This window comes from Rhynchophorus ferrugineus, unplaced genomic scaffold (genome assembly GCF_030347505.1).
Source record: "Rhynchophorus ferrugineus isolate W39M unplaced genomic scaffold, kcgeb_rfMv2 rfM3, whole genome shotgun sequence".
NCBI classification, from domain to species: domain Eukaryota; kingdom Metazoa; phylum Arthropoda; class Insecta; order Coleoptera; family Curculionidae; genus Rhynchophorus; species Rhynchophorus ferrugineus.
In genome coordinates this window covers 49663405-49690446 of record NW_027472582.1, presented here as the reverse complement: position 1 = coordinate 49690446, position 27042 = coordinate 49663405, and the positions used below count along the sequence as shown (strand labels likewise).

At 33.7% G+C, this 27042-nt stretch overlaps 1 protein-coding gene across 1 annotated transcript; it reads right to left on the bottom strand.

Moving 5' to 3' along the window:
- Positions 1-1569: 1569 nt before the first annotated feature.
- LOC143193677 (uncharacterized) lies at positions 1570-26879 on the bottom strand. The gene is made up of 10 exons (XM_076399998.1): positions 26780-26879; positions 26561-26724; positions 20809-21149; positions 17314-17492; positions 14358-14653; positions 9312-9315; positions 8963-9240; positions 6917-7147; positions 3759-4048; positions 1570-1949 (listed from the first exon to the last, which is right to left on the bottom strand). The coding sequence occupies exons 1-10, from the start codon at positions 26877-26879 to the stop codon at positions 1694-1696; spliced, it is 2139 nt and encodes a 712-aa protein (XP_076256113.1). The 3' UTR covers positions 1570-1693.
- Positions 26880-27042: the final 163 nt, after the last annotated feature.

Sequence of the window (27042 nt, the reverse complement as noted above, 5' to 3'; positions counted from 1 at the left end):
TATATACTAATAAAAATAACAGTAAATTAAGAATTTTATCATTCATTGTTGTATCATATATTTATCACTCAACATAGCTTCTTTCTTGAATCACTTATTTAAAATTTTTGCCTTTAGTTGTGTTTAATTTATATCCCCCGTTTATGGTTATAATTAAAATCTCCTCCAATAATTAATCCAAGTATAGATATTCTTTTTTTGATGTTTTGGTGGACAATAGGCTGTATACAATATTCTATATTTTTAGCATTTAAGAATATTTCAAGGCTGTATATTTTGCCCAGAGAAATCCATTGGCATTCCAAGCTGGTACATTTAAATCTATTGTATTCAGGATAGATTATAAGGACGGGCTAAGTAATTAAGATCTCTGTTAAGTGTTATTCTATTGTTATTTCTAAAGAAAAACAGCTTAACTTATTTAAATTGGGAAATTATAGTTGTTAAATGTAAAAATGTGAACAACAATTACTTAGAATAAATGGTATAAAAAGCAAAAGTTTTGAAAACTTAAAAAGGCTCAATAAATATAATTTGATCATCATACATTGATATAAACATTTAAAAATGAATACATTTTTGATTGGAATATTAAAATATCTATTTTCTTGTTTTATTTTGTGTCCTCAAATGTCAAAGCACTGTATCTCACAATATGAATTATTTAGCGACTGTAGTATATATATATATATATATATATATATATATATATACTCAAATGTCAAAGCACTGTATCTCACAATATGTATTATTTAGCGACTGTAGTATATATATATATATATATATATATATATATATATATATATATATTATATTATACATGGTATAAAAGACATTTATTATTTGTCGATTTCTATAGATCGTTGCATATGGTTACGATCACAATCTAAATATAATATAAAAATAACATATAATAAAATTTAGTAATATAAAAATAGCAAAGTAAAAGGGAGACATGACTAAATATTCGGTTCTCAATGTGGTGGAGGAGTTACATTCTAAGTGTAAAAGGCCTACTGAGTGCTGGAGAACCATAGCGAGGGTATTGAGGATGGGGTCTCCTTTTAAAAGATGAGAATGGAATCTACAATGTCCCAACATAAGTCGGTTAAGGATAACTTGTCAAAATCAGTATTTTGATAGTAGGAGAGATGAGAAAAAATTGTGTTTTTATTGGCCCTAACTTGTTGCCGTCTTCGATTAGGTCCTAACTTAGTTGATCCTGGCGATGAAGCCAACCATTTCGTTTCTCTTAATTCCTCTATGGCTGGAAAATGATGCTAGAGAACTTTTCTTGCTTAATGTGGAAAGCTCTTGAAGCATGTTATGTTCGTTAATTATTAATGAGTTCGTTGTGTATTAGTTCGTTAATCCAGTGTGACGGAGGTCATTATATTTGATTTCTCAAAAATCTTGACCGAAGTCGTGTCTACTGTTTGTAAGAGTTTTATTTATTATAGAAAAGGATGAATGGACTCAGAAGGGATATTTTGCAATGGAGAAACGCCTGAAGGTTAGTGAAAATATTTATTTGAATATGCTTTCTGTATTACTTAAAATATACTTTGATCACTGACATTGTAATATATATATTTTGTTCTTTTATGTTGCAAATAAAGCTACATTAAACACTTGTGTCTTATCTAAAGCTGTTTAACTATTCAAGGAAAGTCAGCTAGCACTCCAAAGTGTTTTAAAATTTGTCATCATGTGGTCGAACTTTAATAATTTCGAATTTGCGATGCTTTAAGTAGTAGCTTGTGCCCAATTCCAAACAAAAAAATGTAAGGGCCAGGCAAATGCCGATTCCAAATGCTAAATAGGCGAAATAACACTCAACAACACCCACTCTGACGTATGTGCTTCCTCCTCCTCGACATGCTGGTTTTGGTATGAATCCCCGTTTTCGTTCTCTGGATTGTATTCCGGCATCTATTAAACGTTTGAACCTGTAATAAAACGATATGATTTTCAATAAATTTGTAATAAACTAAAATTAGCCTTCTAGTTTTACTCTTATAATTATATTGATTTCCATTTAAAATTTTTATTGTACAATGAAATGTATGCTACAAACATTTAAATGTTATATATTAAATATGCTTACGATGAGTAGCAACAAATTAACATACACTGTATAAACTACAACTACAACTACAACGATTAGACGGAGGAAAGGTCAATATAAATGTATTTAACACAGAGATAACACAGCGGAGAAGATCCAAGACAAGTCATCGTTTTTACTATGTTTTTTAATATTCATTGATATTTTGGAAGCTTCAGAGCTGGCATGACGGTCTAATTTTTAAATTAAAAAAATTCGGTTTACTGAATGACCTAATATCACTAAAATTATCTTATATTTGAAAGGGAGGTCCTTTTAAGTCAAGGTCCATTTGCTCTGGCTCTGTTCATTTTTTATATGGCCGATTTTATTCGCCCGAAGCAACCGAACACAGCATTTTATGCATACGGTATTGCGTTTTTCACCACCGGATACTATTTCGATGTAATGCAAATCAGCCTTCAAGCCCAACTCAATCGTAATGCGTGTAAGCTCTGAGCGTACCGCCTTCAAATCGAAAAAGTCCCCATCTCGACCGCATATTCCAATGGTCACTCCAAATCTAGCACGTCATCTGAAAAAGTAATAGTACGTATACATTCTATTTCCACTACTCTGCAGTAAACTCCCAATTCGACAGAAAGCAACCCTGTATAAAATGCTGAATCGGCCAGTCTGTCTCCATGGAGCCCAGGTGTGACACAAGAACATTTCTGAGAGACACTTGTACTACTCCAAGTGTTCCCAATCCCAAAAAAATCCGCGTGTTACACAATGACCCATGGTTTATGAGTAACGCGAACATCTTTAGTCAGACATCCCACAAGTGAAAAGCTTCGCGAATATGTTCAGTGTGAGCTGTTCTCTCGGTATCTTACAACATGCTAATCCGTTTATTAAAACCTACCCCCTCACCATTCGTGGTAGGTAGCTGAAAAACGACAATCCCAAGGTCTCGGTATCCCAGGATTAGCCACAAAACTCCAAATTTCCTAAACTTAAAGCAGCATCAGCAAAATACCATTTGGAAATAGCTCGTTATCTTGGTTACCACAAAAAATGTATCTTATATTACATACTCCGTTTAGTCCGAATCAAACGGCGAACACAAAACAACAATATATTATTACCACAGTCGTTATATAAAGAATCGTACAGTTTATGCCACTATTATCAACAACTCTAATTCAATAATATATCCGATAATATACCCGTCTCTAACTATTGTTATTAATTTAAGTCTATTTAGTCTTAATAAAAAAATTTTTGTCCTTTTATTTAAACTATATGACTACAGTATAGGACATTTCAAACATCATAAGTTGTATAATACAATATAACGAAGCCAACTCGGAAAATCAACTTGAAGCAGTGAATGTAAATGTGGTCAAGCTCCATCCATCCGACTACCATTTAGTCCTGTCATTGCAGCATGCTTTAGTGCATAGAGAGTTTAAAACCGTGAAAGATGTGCGTAAAGCCATCGATGACTTTACTACCTTGAACTCAACACTTCCTTTTGTTATCGTATTCGTACCTGAAAGATGGGGCAATATTTTCAATATAAAGTTTGCAATGATTAGGTTAGAAAATATTTGTTGCACTAAAAAATAGATGCACATAAAGACTTAAGGAAAATAAATGTATAAATAGGAAAATATCATATAATTAAAGTTAAAGATGAATTTACCCAACAAGAAAATGTTCGTAGTAAGACGTGTTTCGATTACAACACAGATAAGTAACGTCTTGCTTGAAGAATGGCTCAACGGTTCTAAGGGCACACGTTTGAGCTGAAGAAAATGTTTTTCCGATAACGTAATGTGCAGAACTATGTTCTCCTTGAAAGGCGGTGTACGTATCCCGCACTAATTTCAATCCTTCAGTTGTAGACAGATAATAACTATTTCCGAGTGGTTTTTTCAATGTTTCTTCTGCAAAACCTTTTCTTAGCCGCTCATTGGAACGAAAAGATGGTACCTGAAACATAATTAAATAAAGGATGATAAATTACATGAAGGAATATTTAATTGATTTGAAATTCAAATGTACTATTCAAACAAAGTATTCAAATGTTTAGTGCATAATGAAGTGCAAAAATAAATACTGTGCATCAATTTTAGTTTTTTTTTTAAATTTTGGACATTCAAAGCTTTATGGAAAATTTTACATATCATTCTTTTTTAAGGTATTATCTTTATTACTTATACTTACTTATTATTTATAGTTACTTTCTATTTTTTCCTATCGCCCTGGAAACTTTTTATGTAAGATAAACAAACAAGATTATGAAAAAGTTATCCGATTTATTTTTTTTATATCTTAAAATCTCTTTTTACTATCTTGCGTAGGTCTATTTTACCTACTGGACTACTGCTTAATGTGGGCTCTAACCAATAGTAGACGGATACCATCTTAGAGATAATCTCAGAAATAAACAGGTTTCATCCACTCTGATTACTGGCATGATTGGGATAATTTTCCTTATCGAAATTTGAGCTCTTGCCTAACGAGCAATCACAATTATAAACAATCACAAACATAAGTTTGCATTCATGCCCCTATAGTATTGAACCACCACTGTCGTAACAGTAGCAGGTCCCTCCTGTACCACTGCGCCAACCAATACCAGGCTTATCAGATTATTATCAGAGAGTAAATAAATTACAGGAGGCACCTAAATAACAGATCAATGCTTATATTGAAACAACAGAAGAACAAATATGTGTTGATCAAAAAATGTTGAATGTGCCACGAAAGTATGTCTAACATCTTGGTATAAAGAACAGCTCTAGGTACCTGACAAATATTTAAAGATGAAAGAAGAGCGAAAAAAATCAAGATGTTAAGTAGGATCTAAAATTATAAAGATTAAACTACTGGAATGGTATGGCTGCTCATTTGACCGTAGTAAATCTATTTCTGCTGCTCAGATTCTTCGATCATTTGTCTCGAAAGATGCAGGTAGGTTTTCATTCAGCTCAATAATCATGACCCACTACAACTATAAGCAACAACAATATGACCAGAATACATCAGGGAAGAAATGTATATCGTTTTCATCACGGTTGTCATGTCTATGAATTTTAATTCTTCTATCGACTGCTTACACTAAGCCGTATATACTGAATGCACTGAACATGTACTATAAAACTTATTAAATGTCTTCAGGCATCTAATAATACTTAGCTGAAATCATTAGCTGTGTCCGAGTGCGAAATTAACAGGTTAATTGAAAAGTCCCCGGGCTGCCACATAGATGGCGCTACTAGAATTAAATCCATATGTTTTTCAGTTAGCCTTAACCCTCAAAAGATGCGTGTATAAATTTGACAGCTGTCGGATCATTAGTTTGTGAATTATACCATTTTGAGTGAAGCAAATTTTGTTACTGTGAAAAAAAAATGGATAAAAAGGAATTTCGCGTGTTGATAAAATATTACTTTTTGAAGGGAAAAAATACAGTTGAAGCAAAAACTTGGCTTGATGCCGAGTTTCCGGATACTGCCCCAGGAAAATCAGTCATCCAGGATTGATATGCTAGGTTTAGACGTGGTGAAATGTGCACCGAAGACGGTGAACGCAATGGACGCCCAAAAGAGGTTGTTATGTCCAAAGAGGTTATGCCCAAAAGAGGAGCAAAACATTTAAGAAATCCACAAAATGATTTTGAATGACCGTAAATTGAAATTGAATAAAATAACAGACACTCTAAAGATACCAACTGAACGTGTATACCATATCATTCACGAATATTTGGATATGAGAAAGCTCTGTGCAAAGTGGGTGAAGAACATTCGAACAGTGTTTGAAGATGATCAAGCGTAATAAACCTGAATCATTATGCATCGATATATGACAAGCGATGATACATGGCTCCATCATTTCACTCCGAAGTCCAATCGACAGTCATCCGAGTAGACTGCAAACGATGAACCCGCCCCAATGCGTGGGAAAATTCAACAGTCGACTGGCAAGGTTATGGCGTCTGTACTTTGTGATGCGCACGGAATAATTTTCATTGACTAGCTTGAAAAAGGAAGAACCATCAACAGCGACTATTACATAGCGTTATTGGACCGTTTGAAGGAAATCGCCAAAAAACGGCCTGCTTTTGAAGAAATAGAAAGTGCTGCTTCATCAAGACAATACACCGTGTCACAAGTCAGTGAAAACGATGGCAAAAATCTATGAAGAAGCAATTCTATGATTCTATAGATTCTATTCTAGAAGCAATCTATGAATGACCACCAGCCACTTTTTCCTGTTCTCAGATCTCAAAAGAATGCTCGCTGGGAAGACATTTTCGTCGAATGAGGAGATTATCGCCGAAACTGAGGCCTATATTGAAGCAAAGGACAAATCGTACTACAAAAATGGCATCAAAAAGTTGGAGGGTAGCTATAATCAGTGTATCACCCTTGAAGGGAATTATGTTGAATAAAAAATACGAATTTTGTCAAAAAAATGTGTTTTACTATGGTAGGCTGGGGACTTTTCAATTAAAGTTCGTAAAATTCATGAATTGCAATTCGAATTAGTAATATAGAATAATAATACTGAACCGGTCAAGCTGCAGGAGAAATAGTACGATCAAGGCCAAATCCGACTCTTTCTAACGCTTATTTTGTTAATTCTTATCCATGTTTGCGATATTGCTGAAACTGCGAGACTGATCTGTGAACTGTTGTTTGCCTGAGCTTGAAGTAATTATACGATACAATGTTTAAGGAAAATTAATATATTGTAAAATTATCGACTTAATACATTTTTAAATTTTATAAAAAGACAACTTGGGTGCTAAGTTAGTGTTTATGTGTAATATAATAAATATTAGTCATGTCATACCATAACGAAGAATTTATTGAATGGCGTATCTTGTAAGACTATAACGTATTTTGCACTGACTAAATCATCCATATTTTTTATGTTATCTGTATGGGACTGTAATAATAATACAATTCGAGCAGAAAAAGCAGTGAAGAGGAAGGTAGATAAAATCAGGATAATGAATGCTGCCATCTTTCCTGATAAGTTTTTTGGCTGATAGTACATATCCATTTGACATATTACTGCAATCTGTAATATACAACAGAAAAATATTTATTACATGTGCATAATATATTTCTATATATATAGCCAATAAATTATCATATAATTATATAATGAATATATAGGGTGTCCCAAAAAACTGCATGAAATTTTAATTGTTCTATGTGGGCGTAAATAAAAAAAAATATCTTTAAAAGATATTTGTTTATTTTAGTTACAAAAAAATATATACACAATAAAAACAAACATCATATAAAGTAGTTACAAACAACAATAAATCGATTAAACTAAAATTAAACAGGAAAACGTCGATTTAGGAAATAGTCGGGCGACAGTTCTGAAATAGATAAAAAATAGTAACCGAGCAACCAATTTTCGAGAATACGGGTAAAATATAAAGAACGTTAAATCAGTCGTATAATTATTAAAGGAATTATCGGCCAGGTTGATTAACAATGGTGATGATACTGATAATTAAGGCCAATTGACTGGTAATTTAATTTATACGTTGGTCTATTGAGTTTTCAGTGCCGATAGTGATAACATTGTCTCGACGTGTCATTAGAGAATAATAATGATAAAAGACAATAGCAATATCTGATAGCAATGATAAACTACTCTTGGATGAAGTATGACATGTGCACACGGTTATAGCACGCGACGTACCAGCTTATATCTTAACACTAACAATAATGACGTGCAATGAGATCAAGGGATAACGCGCGAGATCTACTGTCACTAAGGTTTGTAGGCCTCGCTAGGATTAAGCTGAATTTTTAAAATAAATAAACAAATTAACAAATGAACAGTACTGTTACTAGTGCACTCATTTCTTCAGCTCTAACTATGATGGACGTGCAATGCGTACAAGGGAGAAAGCTAAAAGCCACACGCTAGATACGCTGCCATCAAGAGCCAGTAGAAACCACTTTCGGTAGCGTTTATGTATGCTTCAAAGTATCTATAGATCATAACTGCACATCAGAAACTTTGGCCACTTTGGCATTAGCCTCTGGTTTATAAGGTAGCTACAATTTATACTTACAGTTGTAACCATAAAACTATTATATTGGATTTATAGTGATTGAGTTATAATAATTAAATAAATAAATAGCGGAGAATGTTCAGAATAAATTGATAACTGAATAGATACATGAATAGATAAGTGAATAGATAAATTAATAGATAAATGAACAGATAAATAAATAGATAAATGAATAGATAAATAATTAGTTAAATTAATAGAATTGAAATAACCGTTTGAAAACTCTGGTTGTGCAGCATAAAACACAAAACGTAGTTACTCTGACGGTCGCGGCTGCATAAATGAACTTTCATAGAGCTCGAAAAGCCCTTGGGCATGTTAAGTTATCACATTTGGCAATTGCAGTTCGAAGAGAAAGCTAAACACGTTGTCAATTATGGCAATTGTTTTTGGTGCTGGGTGTCTGCAAGAGTGGCAGATCCCAATCGAGCAGAGGTGACAAGCTCGCTCTTTTAGTTTCTTTACCGTTATCTTAACATAAAATGCACCAATAAAATATCAAATTGCCCTTAAAATATGCTCGATGTTTTACCGTTAACGTAAACTTTCTAACGGTCGATTCTGGGATTTCCAATTCCTCGAACCACAAGTGTTTCTTTTTGTTCGTTTTTTTAGATATGAATTTAAAAAATTATATTAAAAAATAATTCGCTTTTACACGTAACAAACTAGTTTTTCATCGGATTCTCCATGCGTTTGTGTACCATTATGTCAATTTTTGACTCTATGCTAGCTCATTTTGTCGTGTTTTAAGTTAGGCCGCTGCTCAGCGATGAGAGCGCATTCTCTTTACGAACGAGAAGCTGTTCACCGTTGAGAAAGCGGATAACCAGCAAAATGACAGAAACTGGTTCGCTGATGCTCCCGGCTCGTCGACCATCGACGAACATTACCAAAATCCCCAGTCCGTCAAGGTCTAGGGTGGAATTTGGCCCAGCAGCAAGACCCCCTTCGTTTTTGTATATTAAGGGGTCAAAATTAGTCAGGAAATGTATCGCCGCGAGATTCTCGAGGCCGCTGTACTTCCGTGGGTTCAGCAGCACTTCGGCCATACGAATAGAAGGTCCCAACAGGACTGCGCTCCAGCCCATAATACAAAAGAGGATACATTGCTCCACAACATCTCCAGATTTGGCGTATGCTCACTCTCCTGAATAGAATAAACCATAAAAAAGAATAAACTATATGAAACTATATTGTCTTCCTTTTCTAAAGGCGGTCCATTCTTTTCAAGTCGATTGGTACGGTCGATCAGATCAAAACAACAAAATCCAGAATATTTAGATTTTTTTGTTATATTAATAATTTTATAGTACTAATAATTAAATTGTTGTGTTATTCTCGGTTGTCTAACATGCATTTGTTTTAAAATATGGAAGAACAAGTGTAAGTGTAGTACGTAAGGTTACATTTTCAAAAGTTATAAAATCCAAACAGCATCAATATTATTTATAGTGGGAATTTTAGCTACCACATTTATAACGCATCATTTTCAACGACTTGGGATAGGTATCAACATATGCCAAAATTTAATGATAACAAGAACAGATAAGAAAATGATTCTTGTTGTGTTTGAAGTAGTAAAGTCATTAATGAGGTTTGTCCTTCAAGAATAGCAAGAACTGTAGTAACTGGCAATAATTAGACATTTATTTTAAACATAATATATTTTAGTAATGATTTAAATTTTATTTTATGGCTAAGATGTAACTAAAATTTGTTAAGAGTAAAAGTCGAAGAATGCGAAATTCAGAGAATCAGATAAGAAGAAATTGACAGCATTTTGCTAAGATATAAGAACAGTGTACAGTGATACTTGTAATTAGCAAAATTAAATTTGCTGACACCCTAATGATCTAATGACAAGGACAATACAATGCATTATTATATAAGAGTATAGATAAATAAATTATTGCTTTGTAAATATTATGATGTATTGACTGAGATGTCTTTCAGCTTTAAACTACGATCATACATTCGTTTTAGGCTAGTAAATGTACAATATGTTAATCGTTAATGAGGTTTGTGGATCAAGAATAATAGCGATAATATTTGGAGATTTTTAGGAAAATTTAGTGCTTTCATATATAGTGGTGGCTTTTTCGTTTGGTTTTAACTATATTGACTGTGTTTGATCTAAACGATTTTGGTTTTTTGTTCTGGCAGTTCTTGTTAATTGTTCAAATATATAATTATTGTGTTTTTATAAAAATAGAAAGGCAAATAGAAATTATTTTTATTATTTCATTTTATTCAATAATTTTTTATATAAAATGTGTTATTTCAAAAAAATTTCAATGCTTGTTTCCTTCATTATATATAGTTTCAACATTAAATCAATTATTTATCAAATTTGTATATATCTATTTTTAAAAAAGTAATGATGATCTCTAATATGATGTTTTAATAAAAATAGAATTGCTGGACATACATTAATAATATTTTCAATTTTTTTATTTCGTTTTATACAATATATATATATATATTTAAATATATATTTATTTGCTTAATATATTCGACATTAAATCTAATAATCACGAGACCATATTAAGATTTCATTACGTCTCACCGGATCTCAAGCCGATAAACTAGGGCATGTGGTTTATTTAAAAGGCTAGGGCCTACGCCATATACCACAAAAGTTTGAAGTTGCTGAAGCAATCGCTGCATCGAAAATTACCTGCCACTTTGTCGAGAACTTCAAGTCACCTTTAAAACTGTATATAGTCGCGGGAAGAGGCTATTTCGAAACTGGCTCTGTATATTATTGTTAAAAGCCATGCTATTGTTATTCATTGATATTTTGGTAAATTTATCTCATTTAATAAAACTATCGCTTTAAATGTTTCATGCAGTTTTTTGGGACACCCTGTATAGTAATTGATCTTTTTTTTTTTTTTTTTTTTTTTTTTTTTTTTTGTTCTGGCCTAAAAACCAGGCGGTGGAATGCATGACGCATACCTGGTCGCGGAGACTTGCCCTGGAGTGACAAGTTGGACCGGGTTATGTGGGACTGCCTCTGGGCTTACCAATACACTAAACCGAAACCGCCTCACAGTTGACCCCTGTGGATCACTACTGCTACTGCATTAAATTTGGGGATATGGCACCCGCTGATCGGGCAGCCGTTATTGGGCACGAGAGCCCGGCGATTCTATTGATTCGCGAACCTGAGTTAACACACAACTGGGTACTGTTGTATGGGGGCAAAAGTTATGACTGTAGCAACGGATGAGGTCGTTTCAGCCTGGAAAAGGGGGAAAGCTTAGCGGTGACGCGGTGCTAAGCTCCCAGCATGTCAACCAGCTCGCGAACAAGCGCGTTTTCAGAAGAACTTGAGCTGAGTTGTTGTTTGTGGAATGATTGAGATATGAAGTGCTTGATTTCTGGAGTGTCAGTTTCCCTATGGATTTGATTATTTCTGACAAACCATGGAGCGTTTAATATTCTCCTGAGGAGCTTATTTTGGAAAACTTGAAGCCGTTTGACCTGGTTGGGTGTAACAAACTTGAAGTAGACATTAGATCCGTAGAGGAGTACGGACCGAATTAACATCTTGTAAAATAAGCATTTGATGGAGATGGGAAGCCTGCTAGAAGGGCAGATCAGAGGAGATAGCAGGTTTGCTATCCCCGAACCTTTTTGGATTGCTTTCTGGATTTGGGAATGCCAACCGAACCGCCGGTCGAAGTGAAGACCTAGGTACGTGACGTTATCCAGCCATGGAATTATTGCGGTGTCGATCTTAAGTTGCGAGACGCGCAGTGCGTAACGCTTCTTGTGGAAAATGATGGCCTGGGTTTTCAGGGGGTTGATTTGCAACCTCCAGAATTTGAACCACTTGACCGCATGATCGAGCTGCTTCTGTAAACGCTCATGAATTGTAACTTCGAACCTGGCGGCCGTGAAGAAAGCAGTGTCGTCAGCGTAAAAGGCGACGTCAATATGCTCTTTTCTCGGCATATCTGAAATAAAGAGATTAAATAAGGCTGGGGCCAGCGGGGAACCTTGAGGTACGCCAGCATCGATTTGTTTACGACTGGAAAGTGACGCCCTGATCTTGACCTGGAAAGATCTGTCCGAGAGATAGGACTTGATGAGAGCGGTTAGGTCTTCTGGGAGGCCTAACCGCACGCACTTTGCGAACAATCCGTCGTGCCAGACCTTGTCGAAGGCTTTGGTTAGGTCCAGAAGAACTGCTCCAAGCTTTTTACGTTGGTCAAGAGCATGATGGATGTGTGCAGCCAGACGGGAAGCTTGATGGACGGATGAGTGGTGAGCGCGAAAGCCGAATTGTTCATCTGGAATGATGTTGTTTTCCTTTGTGAAAGAGTTGAGAGCGTAGAGTATTGCCCTCTCGGCAAGCTTCGAAATGGCGCTGAGAAGGCTGATAGGCCTGTAATCAGATGGAGATGATTTTGCTCCTTTCTTGGGTATAACCGCTATATGTGCGTGTTTCCAAGACGCCGGGAAGTGCTGCAGTCTCATGATGGAGTTAATAATGTTTGCCAGTTCTGCGAGTTGCTTATGCGGGAGCTTTTTTAACTGGGTAATCGATATTCCATCGAAACCTGGAGATTTTTTGGTTTGAAGTTTGCCGATCATAGTCTGTAGAGACTTTGGAGATACAAAATGGTTGAGAAGAAAGGCGGGGGTTACTGGTCTTTTGACGGAGTTGGATTCGTTGATGACAGTGTCAATGTCTTTAGTTTTAGTGTTCTGTGCGGATGGGAGGCATTTCATTTGAGCTTCGTAGGTCTCTGCAAGGAGCTCGACTTTTTCTTGGTCAGTGACTGCAAAATTTCCTGTAACCGCTGACTTCAGGGGAGGGATAACATTGTGCGTCTTCCCCACGAGGCATTTGGAGACACGCCAGAAGGAAGGGGGGCCATCCAGCCTTTGGTCCGCGAGAAATGAGTTCCATTTCATTGCTCGCCAAGTCGAGACGGCCGCCCTTACCCTCTTGCATGCTCTGTTCGCCTCCCTTTTGTCTGCAGCATCAAGGGTGAATCGAGCTAATCTGCATAAACCGTTTTTGATGCGAATTTCACGTTTAAGAGAAGCGGGAAGATTGTTTTTCCACGGCTGGGGTTGTGATGAAATTTTGACTGTGGAAGATTCGTGAGCAGACTGAATATCGCGAGTTAGCTTGAGTACGGCTTCCTCGAGGTGTTCTGGTGTGTTAATTTTCGGAATTGGATCGGATTTCAGGAGAAGAGATTGGTAGTTTTTCCAGTCGGTTTTTTTCCTGAATCTTGTTAGTGGGACTTGAGTGGTGGCGCAGTTTCCGAGTTTGAGAAGGATCGGACGATGATCAGAGTCTAGTTCGTCAAGGACTCGAACTTCGGAATCGCGATTTACGTCTTGAAGAATAAAGAAATCAAGGATTCTTGCTGCGCCTTGAGAGACTGTACTAGGGTGATGGGTGGGTTCATCTGGCAAGGCAAGACCGTAGCCCAGATCTGCACTTAGAGCTACGATGGCGTTACCTGCGGGATTCGCTCTGGAACACCCCCAGGTGGGGTGGTGGGCGTTGAAATCGCCACCTATTATTTTCGGAAATTTTCCTTCGACGAGTGATCGGTATTCGGCATAGTTGAATGCAGAAGATTTCCTGTACAGGGATGTAATCACGAAGGGACGTTCTTGGATATCGATTTTAATGGAGGTTGTTTCGAAGTTGTTTACTGATAACGATGGAAGGAGCTCGTGTTTGACTCCTTTTCTGACGAGAATGGCGGTTCCACCGCCTCGACCCGGAGTTCTATCGTTTCTGTAGACAAAAAAGTGTTCGAAAGAGAGACGATGCGAAGGTTTCAGGAAAGTTTCCTGGATGAGCACGATGTCGACGTCATAGAATGTTATGACGTCCTCCAATTCCGCTTGCTTTCCGCGTAAGCTATTTGCATTCCATGTCATCAGTATAAGAGATTTCGGAACAGCCATTTCGAAGAGTTAAAGGCTGCTGAAAATAGTAATTGATCACAAGTCTATTAGTTCTCTCGAATAATATTTTATTAATGGCAAATAAACTAATGAAATTGAATATTTTTGTATCTTTCCAACATCATAGATACCACATATCTTTTAATTCACTGAATGATAAAAGTATTCAATAAAATTAAGAGAAAGAGAATTAAGAATTGTTACGTTATTTCTTGAATTTATAAAATTATATGTTATAATACTTGCCTGCATTAATATAACATCCCACCAAGAGGGAGAAATTATAGCATCATCTTCATTTTGGATGAGATTATCGGTTAATTTTTGTTCATAGTCAAAGGCAATTTTACTTGCAATGCAACACAAAATAACTAACATGCCGAATGTCATCCAGACCGTCTTCTCGAATGGAAGAAAGAAGAGGTTGGAGTAATATGCAAGAGGCGGTGCTTGGAAATAGGCAGATCTACCTAATTCCTTTAAAGGAAAATATATGTATCTAAAGTAAACATGGCGTTCCTTTGGAGTGAATGTACTAGTTCCTAAAAAATGTAAAATATATTATCTCCATTAAAAAAATTATAAAAGTTTATATAAAATTGATAAAATCTGTTTCTCTTCAACTTGTTATCTATTCTATACGAAAATTTATCGCAATATTGCATTAAAATATTTTACATATTCTTAAATAATTTTATATATATTAATCGGCTTAGCAAACATTTTACCTCCCTTTTTGAGGAAAACGGTGACAACTGGAGGCGTGAATTTTGGTACGGCTAAGGCTTATATTATATAGGAAGAGTGACGTATGGCATATAGATCTTTCTTATTGCTACCAGTAATATCTAAGGTATTTGAAAAACTCTTGTTGCGAAAATAAAACCGATTATAGAGAGAAACCTAATACGTTTATTAACAAACACTCGACAATTGACCAGGTGCATGGAATGACAGATGCAATTGAAAGAACCTATAGAAACCTAGGTAAAGAATTAGCCCCAATAAACTTCCTTATTCCTTGCTTTAACTTGTTTTTTTAAGAGTATTCTTCCTTTTGTTTGACTCTAAACATTCTGGCTGTAACATAAGATTTCACTAGTTCAGTGTGTTGTTTCGATAACATTTTCTGTATCTTTCTTATCAAAGGCTTGTGCTGCATCAAAAGAATATAGCTAAATATACCATTTTACCTAAATTAATTCAAGTAAATCTGTGCATGTGAAGTTCACGACACATCATACCACACATGCAGCAATAACAATAAGTAATATTATCATTTTATATAACTCGGAATGAATCTTGATGCAAAACATAGCTAGAAGGCACATGTAAAAAAAGAAGTTAAGAACTGGAGTTAATATACAGGAAAATGAATAAATTAATTGAAAGAAAATCTCAATTATCAGGAAGTAACAAATTGCTATTATGCAAGCAAGTATTGAAACCTATATGGACATACGGAATTCAATTATGGAGAAGCTAATATAAATACAAGTTTTCCAAAGCAAAGTCCTGAGAAATATTGTAGCTGCATGGATATACTACACGACTGACTTCTTACACCGACTTCTTCATATACCCATAATCACTCAAGAAATCATGATAATTGCAAAGAAATATAAGGACAGACTCCATTCTTATGTTAATATCGAAGTAAAGCTTTTTGATAAAACCAGAACAGGAGACACATACTTAAAAGAATCGAATACATTACGATTCGAGTGAGGTGCATTTAATAGAAAAATAGCAGTGTTAATACATAAACATAACTGGTCAATTGAGCAGTCCCCGGCCTACCATAATAAAACATATTTTTTGGCAAAATTGGTTTTTTTATTCAACATAATATCCCTTCAAGGGTGATACACTGATTATAGCGACCCTCCAACTTTTCGATACCATTTTTGTAGTACGATTTGTCCTTTGCTTCAAAATAGGCCTCAGTTTTGACGATCACCTCTTCATTCGACGAAAATTTCTTACCAGCAATCTTTGAGATCTGAGAACAGGAAATAGTTGCTGAGGGCCAGATCTGGAGAATACGGTGGATGCGAAAACAATTCGATGCCTTATTCATGGATGTTTATTACCATTTTCACTAACTTGTGACATGGTGCATTGTCTTGGTGAAGCAGCACTTTCTTTTTCTTCAAATGCGACCATTTTTCGGCGATTCAAACGGTCCAATAACGTTATGTAACAGTCGCTGTTGATGGTCCTTCCCTTTTCAAGGTAGTCAATGAAAATTATTCCCTGCGCATCCCCAAAATACAGACGCCATAACCTTGCCAGCCGACTGTTGAGTTTTCCCACGCTTTGGAGCGGGTTCATCGTGTGCAGTCTACATTGGACTTCGAAGTGAAACGATGGAGCCATGTTTCATCCATTGTCACATATCGACGCGAAAACTCGGGTTTATTACACTTGATCATCTTCAAACACTGCTCCGAATCATCAACTCGTCGTTGTTTTTGGTCAAAAGTGAGCTCGCGCGGTACCCACTTTGCACAGAGCTTTTTCATACCCAAATATTCGTGAATGATATGATGTACACGTTCAGTTGATATCTTCAGAGTGTCTGCTATTTCATTCAATTTCAATTCACGGTCATGCAAAATCATTGTGTGGATTTTTTTATTGTTTTCGTCGGTAACAAGCTCTTTTAGGCATCCATTGCGTTCACCGTCCTCGGTGCTCATTTCACCACGTCTAAACTTAGCATACCAAGTTTTTGCTTCAACTGTATTTTTTCCCTTCAAAAAGCAATATTTTATCAACACGCGAAATTCCTTTTCATACATTTTTTTCACAATAACAAAAGCTGCTTCAGTCCAAAAGCTATAATTCACAAACTAATAATCCGACAGCTGTCAAATTTGTACACGCATATTTTGAGGGTTAGGGCTAACTAAAAACATATGGATTTAATTCTAGTAGCGCCATCTATGCGTCAGGCCGGGGACTTTTCAATTGATCTGTTAATTACACTACAAAGATAAGGCCGATGGGCCGTCCTAGCTTTATACCTAGATTCAAGATATTGTATAGACAAATTATAGGTTAGTCGGCAACGGCTAGTAACAATTTAATAAATAAATTAAAAAATAATATTAATAAAAAATAATATAATTGCCCTGTTAACGGTTAAATTATAAGCCTTTAATTTTCTGAAATATTAGGTAGTTTTTCGGTATATTACCACATGAATCAGCTTCGCCACGAACAACGTCACCATACATGCCAGGTACCTTGGAATCTTGAATACTGGCTACGCTCCAGTCCGGACGAAATAACTGTTTGTGAGTAATGTTATATAAGTCTGATATAAATTTGAAACATTGATTTGAAACTTTTGACCAGGAATCAATAAATGTATTTCTGAAATTAATTTTCTTTAAATTTAATATTAGGTCCAGTAAAAAGAAATCCACTATTTTTAAAATTTTCAACTACTTTTGTAAAAGCTTTATTAAGTTGTACATCGCCAAGTAAAAGTTCAAGCAGTTTTTACAACATGCCGTTAGAAATCTGACATTTTGTACTAAAAGAACGTATTTGACAGTTTTGTAAATGGTTAAAACAGGTGTTCAAAATCGTGTCATTAGTAAAGAAAAAATATTTTATTTTGTAATTTCCTTCTTGATGGTTGGGTCAATTCTGTTTCGATGTTAAAAAGTGAAGTGTGCTCTAAAAAATCTAACGTTGAAAATGTGGATAAAATCATGGAAATGGTCGAGTCCGACAGTCATTTAAGCACCACTTCTATCGCACTATGATGTAGACGTTGTACAAAAACTTTTTGCTACTATTTGGAAAAGGCTGTACACAGAAATAAGCTAAATCATATAAATTAATACGAGTGGGTATATTTTATTAAATATAGTTAGTTTGGGTGATATATAATTTAAGCAAAAAGAAACACATTTGTTATAACATTTGTGACGCATTTCTGAAGCTAACAATGGCTGGTGATCAAAAGTGGATCACTTATAATCTACTACTGCTATTAGTGGTTTCACCTCGAAATAAAAGATACTAAGTTTATTTTGGTATTATGGAAGTTGCCTCTAAAGTCTGTTAAAATTTCGGGTGTGCAAATTAAGATACCAAAGGTCAAATGTTACAGAATCGGATTCCTGCAAAAATCTTCCTTCCTATGGGTTTAATTCTATCTGCACTTACAACAAATATTATAGGAAGGAAAATTTACTACACCTTCTTTCAGTTTTTTACATTAACATTCAACCGTTTTTGATATAGAGGGCGGAGACGGTTAGTCCATAAGTCCATAAATCGTTAAATTGTATAATTATAAATAGTTTTAATTTATTACTAATTATATTAAATTAGAAGTTGTTAATGTCACTACAGAACATGCCAGAGATAATAGAAACGTTCTTATCATAGAAAAAACTATAGAAGATTTACAATGTCAAAGAACTGCCGCCATAATAGGAGAAGATATAGAGTTGCTCCTTATTTTAATTGGACGTACTCAATAACATTAACAGCATTTCTTTAATAAAGCTGGCGAAAATTCAATAAATTCATGTATACTTCTTCAAAAGTTTTGATAAATATCCTCTGTCTAAAACATATATTCTATGCTGGCACATATTTAGTGTCTGTGACAGAACTTTTGCGTTGTTTATAAAACGGGAGAACACTTAGAAAAACACTAGAGAAACTTTCCAATATAAATTAATTAGCTCAAGTATTTCAACAAGAAAACAGCAATATACAAATATTATATGAGAATGGAATATGTATCAGTATACATATCACGATATATACCGACAGTTTCGATCATCTTCGACACAAAAAATTCTTTAAGTCAACGAAGTTCAATAAACCTGTCCAGTTACCTAGTCGTGCCCGACACCGACGAGTGCAGGGATGATTTAGAACCCCATTAATGGGGTTGGGTATTATGAAATTAATTCCTGCGGCCAATTATGACTATGTTACTACCAACTCCAGATGAATAACTAAACATAATATTTTGCTGTAAGACTGGTTGTGTATCATGCTTTAGGTGCAGAAAATCGAAGCTGCAATGTTCAAGAAGCAATGCATCACTGTATCAGAGAGATCTAGATGGGGATAGTATCTTTAACCCCGAGATCCCCGAAGATCTGGCGACGATGATATTGAAATATTCGAGAAATTTTCGAGCGAATGGAAGGAGGAGAAGAAGAATCTGTCCATATTTGAGTTTCTACAAAAATAAATGTATAAAACAGTATTTCTGAATAAAAATTAAACAAAAAAGTATTTCTTGAACTTTTTTCAACATAATATGTAATTAGTATATATTAGACTATAATTAAATATAATTAAAATATTTGACTATAATTGTTTTTAATTACAGGTATAGGCAAGAGTTAGTAAATAAATATACATTTGATTAACGGAAAATATTATTAAATATTCTGTAATAATTAATAAATAATGAAAATTATTTATAATTATATATTTTAATCGATTTATTGATTTTATATGGCGTATTGTTTATCGGTACCAATGGTTGACCTTCTATTATGCTGTAAATAGATGAGCGCTGAGCGGTCCTATGTTATAAACGGTTAAATGTATAAAAATATTTTAAGCAAAAGTTGTAGATAATTTTATTTCCTATAATATTCACGGTAAATATAAATAGTATTAAACTCATTGGAAGCGAGATATTTGCAAAAACACGATTTTTTTAACATTGATCTTCGAACACAACCTTTTATGAAACATTTGAGACAACTTATAGAATGCCAAAATAGATGTACACGGACTTTTTTTATTTTATTATTATAATTATTATTAGTTTATTATCTCTCATTAGGAGGTTGACCCTCTTTTTGGCTTACATGAGTGGGCTGTTACAACTTCAAGCCATAATGGTCGAATCGCGGTGAGCTGGAGTAATCGGTGGTCAAGCATGATTGACGATCAGGAAGGTTTTGCTGTGAGTTTGGTGGCAAGATCAAGGAATCATATATAATGATTTATTCACAAAAGATTTAGTTCCAATCTGTACTGTGAAAAATTGACCAATTTAGCCATTTAAAATAAACTATCGCCCAAAAGCCACCAACTTTTGGCGACTAGGATAGGATTCAAGACGCCAACCACATACACTGTCAGTGATTGGTCAGAAGCTTCGGAAGTTTGGCTTTGAGGTTCATGTGTGTCAATCGTATAGTTCGGATCTGGTATCAAGTTTTTGCTGGCGAGAAACTTGCTTCCTCTTATGAAAATGAAGACATATGATAGAATTACCTTAAAAATAACTGGTTGTTTAATAATATGTCGCATATTGAGCTGAATCGGATCATTCTATAATAATTACTAAGGATGTCGAGAGTGGACAAAATATCGATATCTTAAAAATATCAATATACTGCTATTTCTAAGAATCTATCGCCGAAAAAAATCTACAAAAATCTACCAGAATATTTAACAGCTAAGAAAATATTGATCTTTTACAAAGAATATAACGACATTTTTAAGAAAAAATAAAAATATTATTAAAAGGTTTTTCAAAATGTTTAAGGTATGTCTTTTTTGGCATTTCTCCATTTCATACAAAAATAAGAGATTTCTTCATACTACAACTGTTATAATAATTTTAATGTAAATCAAAATATCAATACAAAAAGGTTTTGAATTGATATTTTATATTAATTCAAAAAAATAATACCTATAATCTTCAAGATTTTTATATAATTTGACGTTGGTTACAACATACGATACGGTTAATGGCTCTTTAAGAAAATTACTTCTGTTTCTGGTTACAATAAACTCATTCCACTGGAAGGGTGTGCCACTTGTCCAACTTCCTACATCATGGAACATATATCCCTCAAATCTTTTATTGAATTTATATAAAGACTTGAGCATTATTGCTCGAGATTGGTTATCGTAATTAGCATTAAGAAACAACGCATTGATTGGGATATAGAAGTTGTAGTGGATTAATTGGTTTATATTGCCGAATGTAATCCAGATGTGAGGGAAACCGATAAGCCTGGATTGGTAATTCTGAAACAATTAAATCAATATTAGAAACTCTACGCCTAACCTATTAAATTATTAGACAGGCTAGTATAGTTAGATCATCGTAAGACTTTTGAAGCAAAACGCACACGTGTAATTTATATATTTTATATTATTTTTCCTCTTTTAAAGTAATATTAATGGATAAAATTCATTTATATCACCTTCGTTAGTCTTCATAATAGTTTTTCAATTCGATATCTGGAAAAGCCTTAAAATATATTCTTCGATTAGGTTTCAATTTCCTTAAACGTCTCGAAACGATTTTCTCGAAAACGATTATGATTTAAGTCGGACGGAAGTAAAAAAGAAAAAGCAATGATGTGTGAGAAGGTGCATTAACGTGATGAAAAAACCCAAGAATTATCGTCCCATAATTTTTAAGTCTTATCATTTTTTGATTATTAATATTGTTGTAATTTTTTTGTAAATTTATCTACGGTTCTACTACGGTCTTTTTTTAATACTTCAAACGGCAGTTATTTTGGATATGGCAGATATATAATTCTGTGCTAAACTTTTTCGAGAAGAGGATGACTAGTTATTGCTGTCCTTTTCTCCAATAGTTCCTAGTTGGAGTCGTTCAATTAAGGTAAGTATATCTGTGTTTTATATAGTTTTAGTAGGTTCTTGCATTTATTTTGATTAGCGATAATTATTGGAGAAAATAAAATTAGTTGCAAACCAAAAAAGTTTAAAATTGCATCTTCGAGTTTCACTACTTTTATTAGTTTGATTGGAAGAAATATGATACCTAAGCCTATATAATACTGTGAGAAACTTATGGCGATGCTATTCCCTCATATCCCAATTGTCAGTTTGAGTTTCAATGATTTGGGTGTGGGGATTTTGATATCAATGGTTCGCAGACCATCAATTGCAACATCCATTGATCCAGACATTGTTCTAGACTTTATATGCGATAGGAAAGCTCAAATATCTACCACATAAATAGTTTCAACATGACGGTTGGTAACCAAGGTTACGAATTTAGGACAATCCGATGCCTAATAATCCATGGGTTAGTCTAGGAGAATAAATTGAATAATATATTTTTACAGAGTAATAGAGAGAAAATTCAATAGGGGTCTCTGAAGAATAGTTTTGCTACGTCCAATATCTAGATGGGGTTGTAATCGCCCATTCAAGTAATTTGATTGGTCAGTTTAAATCTCCATTATAGGTGCCTGTAAGGAAAACGTTTTTCTGTGAAGACATTTGAATGGTTCTATCATATAAATATAATAAAAAAATATCATTTTAATATATAAAAAATACTGATACTTGTACTGAAAGAAAACTTTTAGTCTTTCCCTATTAAAATTCTACTTACGCATTAAATCCAAATGTATATGGTTCACCTTATTATATTTAATGGAGCCTTGCCTTTATAAAATCAGTCTCATCTTGCCGGTCTATAGTTACTCATAACCGAGTGCAAACAATTGCAATTTCTGAACTCCTAATAATATATCTCCTCTCACTATAAAGTATAAATTAAAACTTTTCCATGATTTCTAATAAATCGTAAACAAAAACCGGAAATGTCTTGGTTAAGTAGCCTTATACCACAACATATGTATTTGGATACTTATTCAAAATACATACCTTTAAATAAATTAACCCCTTAAAAAATTGAGGCTACTTTAATAACTAAATTTTTAAAATGCAATGCAATTTAACACTATTCAAATATTGATTGACTTTACGATACCCTTCTTCTTGAACTACCGTTACATCTACCTTCTGTCACACATTTGACATTGTTCCATTTGAATACATTTTGGGTTATACTCTTAGCATAGCCATTCAGACAAGTAATTAGTTCAAAGTATTCATATCTAGATATTGGACGTCCCGAAATATTTCTCCAAAATTCACTATTAAGTTAAATGTCTATTTTCTTTGCGTATAATGTTGCAAGAAATACCAGGTGTTGCGATACAATTTTAATTATTTATATTTATTTGTCTAGTTTAGGGGTCTAATTTATTAGACCATTTAACTGTTTTTCGTAGTATTTATGACATGGGAAAATAATTGTTACTTGAGACCACATGAAACATTCGCATTGTATAGAATGTCTGGTGAAACTATGCCAACCAAAAAGGGTACCGAGTAGACAAAATATACATGTCCAACAAAAAACTAGTGAATGAAGAATTGACTGAAGAATTGAACCAAAAGACCAGAACTAGTAGAATGTCGAAGAAAAAAGAATCAAAGATCCAAAGTGAAAGAAAAATGAAATTTTCAACAATCAAATCAAAAACGCTCGATCATATTATAAATGGAAAAAGAGATCTAGATATTTATATCAGGAAATCGAAGGATTTAATTCTGAAACAAGATACTATAAATGAAATTGAGCATGGTATGGGTTGAGAAAATTACCTAAAGGTTGGAACACAAAATGAGGACACGAAGAACAAATAGTTGATTTAATGGAAAGTCTTAATGAAGTTAAACAGTTTATTGGAATAGAAAAAGCGGAGGTAGAAGAGATTAAGATTCATCAAAAACACATAATTTAACAACTGCTTCAGGAATTCTACGTAAAAGATTGTTACACACATTCAAATTAATATTAACACCAGCAAAAGTAGAAAATAATTTAGTTATAATTTAAAGGATAAACCAATATAAGGCATGCATAGAATATTCCAAAGAAGAATCTGAGTAAACCGATGCAGATAGTTTTGCAAGAGGAAAAAGAAAACAAGAATGTGAGTGAAGATGAAGAAAGCATTCAAGAGCAGATAACAGACAGTGATGATAAACCTGATGAAAATGAACCTATCTTGTCTAAATTGGAGGAAATCAATTCTAGAAGAAAAACCTCGAGACCAAGGAAATTAGACGACTATGAGCTATACGACTCCAACAAGGTGATATGTTTTCATTAAAACAAGTCAATGATAAGAGAGACTTAAATAAAGTAATGGATGAAGAACTTGATTATTTTAGCTTTATCCGAAGACAAAGAAGAAAGCCCTAAGCAAAAATATTTAAGATATGATAAAGACGAATAGCACTTAGACAGTTCTGGGTTATATTAAAAATATTCTGATTTCGAGTTGGAAATGGAGTGATAATGAATGTGATAGTAATAGAAATAACAAACATATTAGGATTTGATTCTGATGAATCTGGTCTAGACGAAAATAAGAATAGAAGAATGTGAACTGTGAAGAATGTTAAAAGGAAAAAAACAAAACTGAACACCATTAATTACTGATTTAGATTATATAGAGATAGATAACAGAAGCAAGCTCATAAAGCAGAATAATGGTTTGAAAGAGATATATGAATGAGGTTGAAAGTAATAGGTGAAGAAGCAGGAAATGGGGATAGTGATGACCAATTGGTTATGATACCTCAGTGACACCAGAAGATCATGGACTAATGTAAGGCGGAAGTGGACTTGAAGGAGCAAGTTATGAAGACTGATATGGTAAACAACTAGGAAGATTTAATGGATTCATACCATTTGATAAAAGCAACCCAGAGGCATGGAAGAAATTAATTCGAAGAGAAATACATGTGTATGTTTGGCAGCCCAAGAACAAATTATATAATCGATATTAAATTGGCCAGTGTTTTGGCGACTATTTCTATGATTGTTCAAAGAGAGAACTGTTTCTTTTTAAGTAGATAATTGATTGTTACCTTTGTTTATCACATAATTGTGTAGATTTATTTGATTAAATTATTAATTAAAATTAAATTCTGACCATGTAAAAATAGAATAGTCCTAAGTTAAAACAAATTTGTGTGTACAATATAATAGATTTGTTCCGGCAATTTAAATGTATTTTTGTAATTTTTGTTTACAATCTTAATTAGGTTAAGTTATTTAGTACATTTAAATTGAAGGGGTTAAATATATGAGCTGTCTCGATACAAGAGCCAGTATAGAAAAGAGACAGAAAAGTTAATAGAGGGCGCTGTGACTTGTATCGAGTGGGTATAAATTACCAGGGATCAAAATAAAGTTTATCTTTTGTTCCAATGCCATAAGTGGTGTATTAATTCCGTCCCGTCCTGAATCATAAGTGATTCGTAACAAGTATTATCCACCACCAGGCATACGATTTAGTAAGTCAATCATTTCCATCTAATTCATAATTCTTTTCCTATAAGATATTAATTAATATCTTCAAATGTGTATATATTTTTATTATTAATTTAAATAAACAACTCGTTTTTGGGTATTAATCTACTTAAAGAAGAGATAAAATAAAGTGCATTTTATTTACATCTTTGTTTTCTCTCCACGTCTCAACATCAGATATAGCGAGTAACGGATACAAGGTCATTCTTACTCGGTAGCACGTTACAAGAGTTGCTGCAGCTCGAGTTGAAAGTTTTGCCGCAGCCAGGGTACTCATTCATGGATTGTCTGGCACACAGTTTTGAAATACTAAAAATTGATGATGATTCGATGTAATGCAAAATGGTAGAAACTATGACTCTATAATGTATCAATTTTTCTTTAAAAAATATAGCTTTTGAGAGAAAAATATCATCAGAGTATGGGCAAGTGCCTAATAGGTAGTTGCCTTTTTAAATAACAGAAGTTAATTCAGCTGCCAAAGATGACGGTTCGAATCGATCAACAACATGTGTTATCATTATTTAAGCTTATATTGTTAGTTTTATTTTTATTATTAAGTCTTTTACTTTAAAGATATTTGCAACCTAACAGCAAGTTTAAACTTAGAGAATAACTTTAGACTATGTTGATGGATTTTCGGCCTCCAAGACCATAGATAAACATAGTTTCAGTAGTACATGTAACTCTTAGATTGAAATTACATGGGTGCTAACTGATTTGTTTTTTTAGAACTTACACTTGCAACTTACACTGCGGAAATTGAGTAACATTAACATATATCAACTGGAGCTGAATATTCAGCAACAGATGAAATTAATTGCAAGATAAATGTTTTTTATCTTTACCCTTTTTCATCATTTCAAAATATGTTGTGCTTTATTGAAATATTGTCGTAACCATTAACGATACCTTGATGATTTTATGGATTGAAATGAAGGAAATAGATTGTAATTTACTGTTTGTTTTAAAACTTTTGGTAAAGTGCTAAGAAAAATAATAGTTTCAAATTATGATAATAGATTGTTTCATATATTAAGTTGTAATTCTGGTTCTAAATATGTAATATAAGAAAATTACAGCTATAGAACCTTCTTCCAATACATGCCTATTGCTCATAAAATGTCGTCTTTAATAAGAATAGATTTGGCAATGTGCAAATTTTCGAATTTTGACATTCGTATGATAAGAGTATTATTATAAAAGATTTACGTTGAATGTGTTTAGAAAATAATTTTTAAAAACCTGCATATTTTATCTATATTATGCACCCTCTACTTACCTGTTCATATAATACATCAAAGTTACACGTTACTTCAGAAATCAATATTGAAGTATAGTAGCTTTTCAGCATAAAAACATTTTCTAATTTTGTCATATTACTATTGTAAGTTATAACCGAAATATGTTGGTCAAACAAAGCTTTATGAAGTTGCTTGATGTGATCTAAAACACAAATTAAAATGTAATTTAGAACACATTTTTATATATTCCTTCTTACTATGATTCCAGCATAAATTTTCTAAAACAGCATAAGGCCTGCCTTGGCTTTTAATAAAATTTAATATAAAAGTGATTTTATCGGTAATAGAGTTAGGCATACACTTAGCGGGTGCAAAAATGAATAAAAAATAACAGAAAATATAAAATTTCATCTTGGTATATTGTTGCTTAATTAGTATCTTGTTGCCTTCTGTTATTTTAAACCCGGCGCTATACAAATGTTACCAGTCAGTAAACATAATGAATTGAATATAATTATCA

Excerpts from the sequence above, each read along its gene's own strand:
- LOC143193677 (XM_076399998.1), bottom strand. The coding sequence starts at position 26,879 with ATGCCTAACTCTATTACCGATAAAATCACTTTTATATTAAATTTTATT. Across the intron at positions 26,725-26,779 it reads AAATTTATGCTGGAATCATA|ATCACATCAAGCAACTTCAT; the intron begins GTAAGAAGGAAT and ends TTTGTGTTTTAG. Across the intron at positions 14,654-17,313 it reads TGGCGAAGCTGATTCATGTG|GAACTAGTACATTCACTCCA; the intron begins GTAATATACCGA and ends TACATTTTTTAG.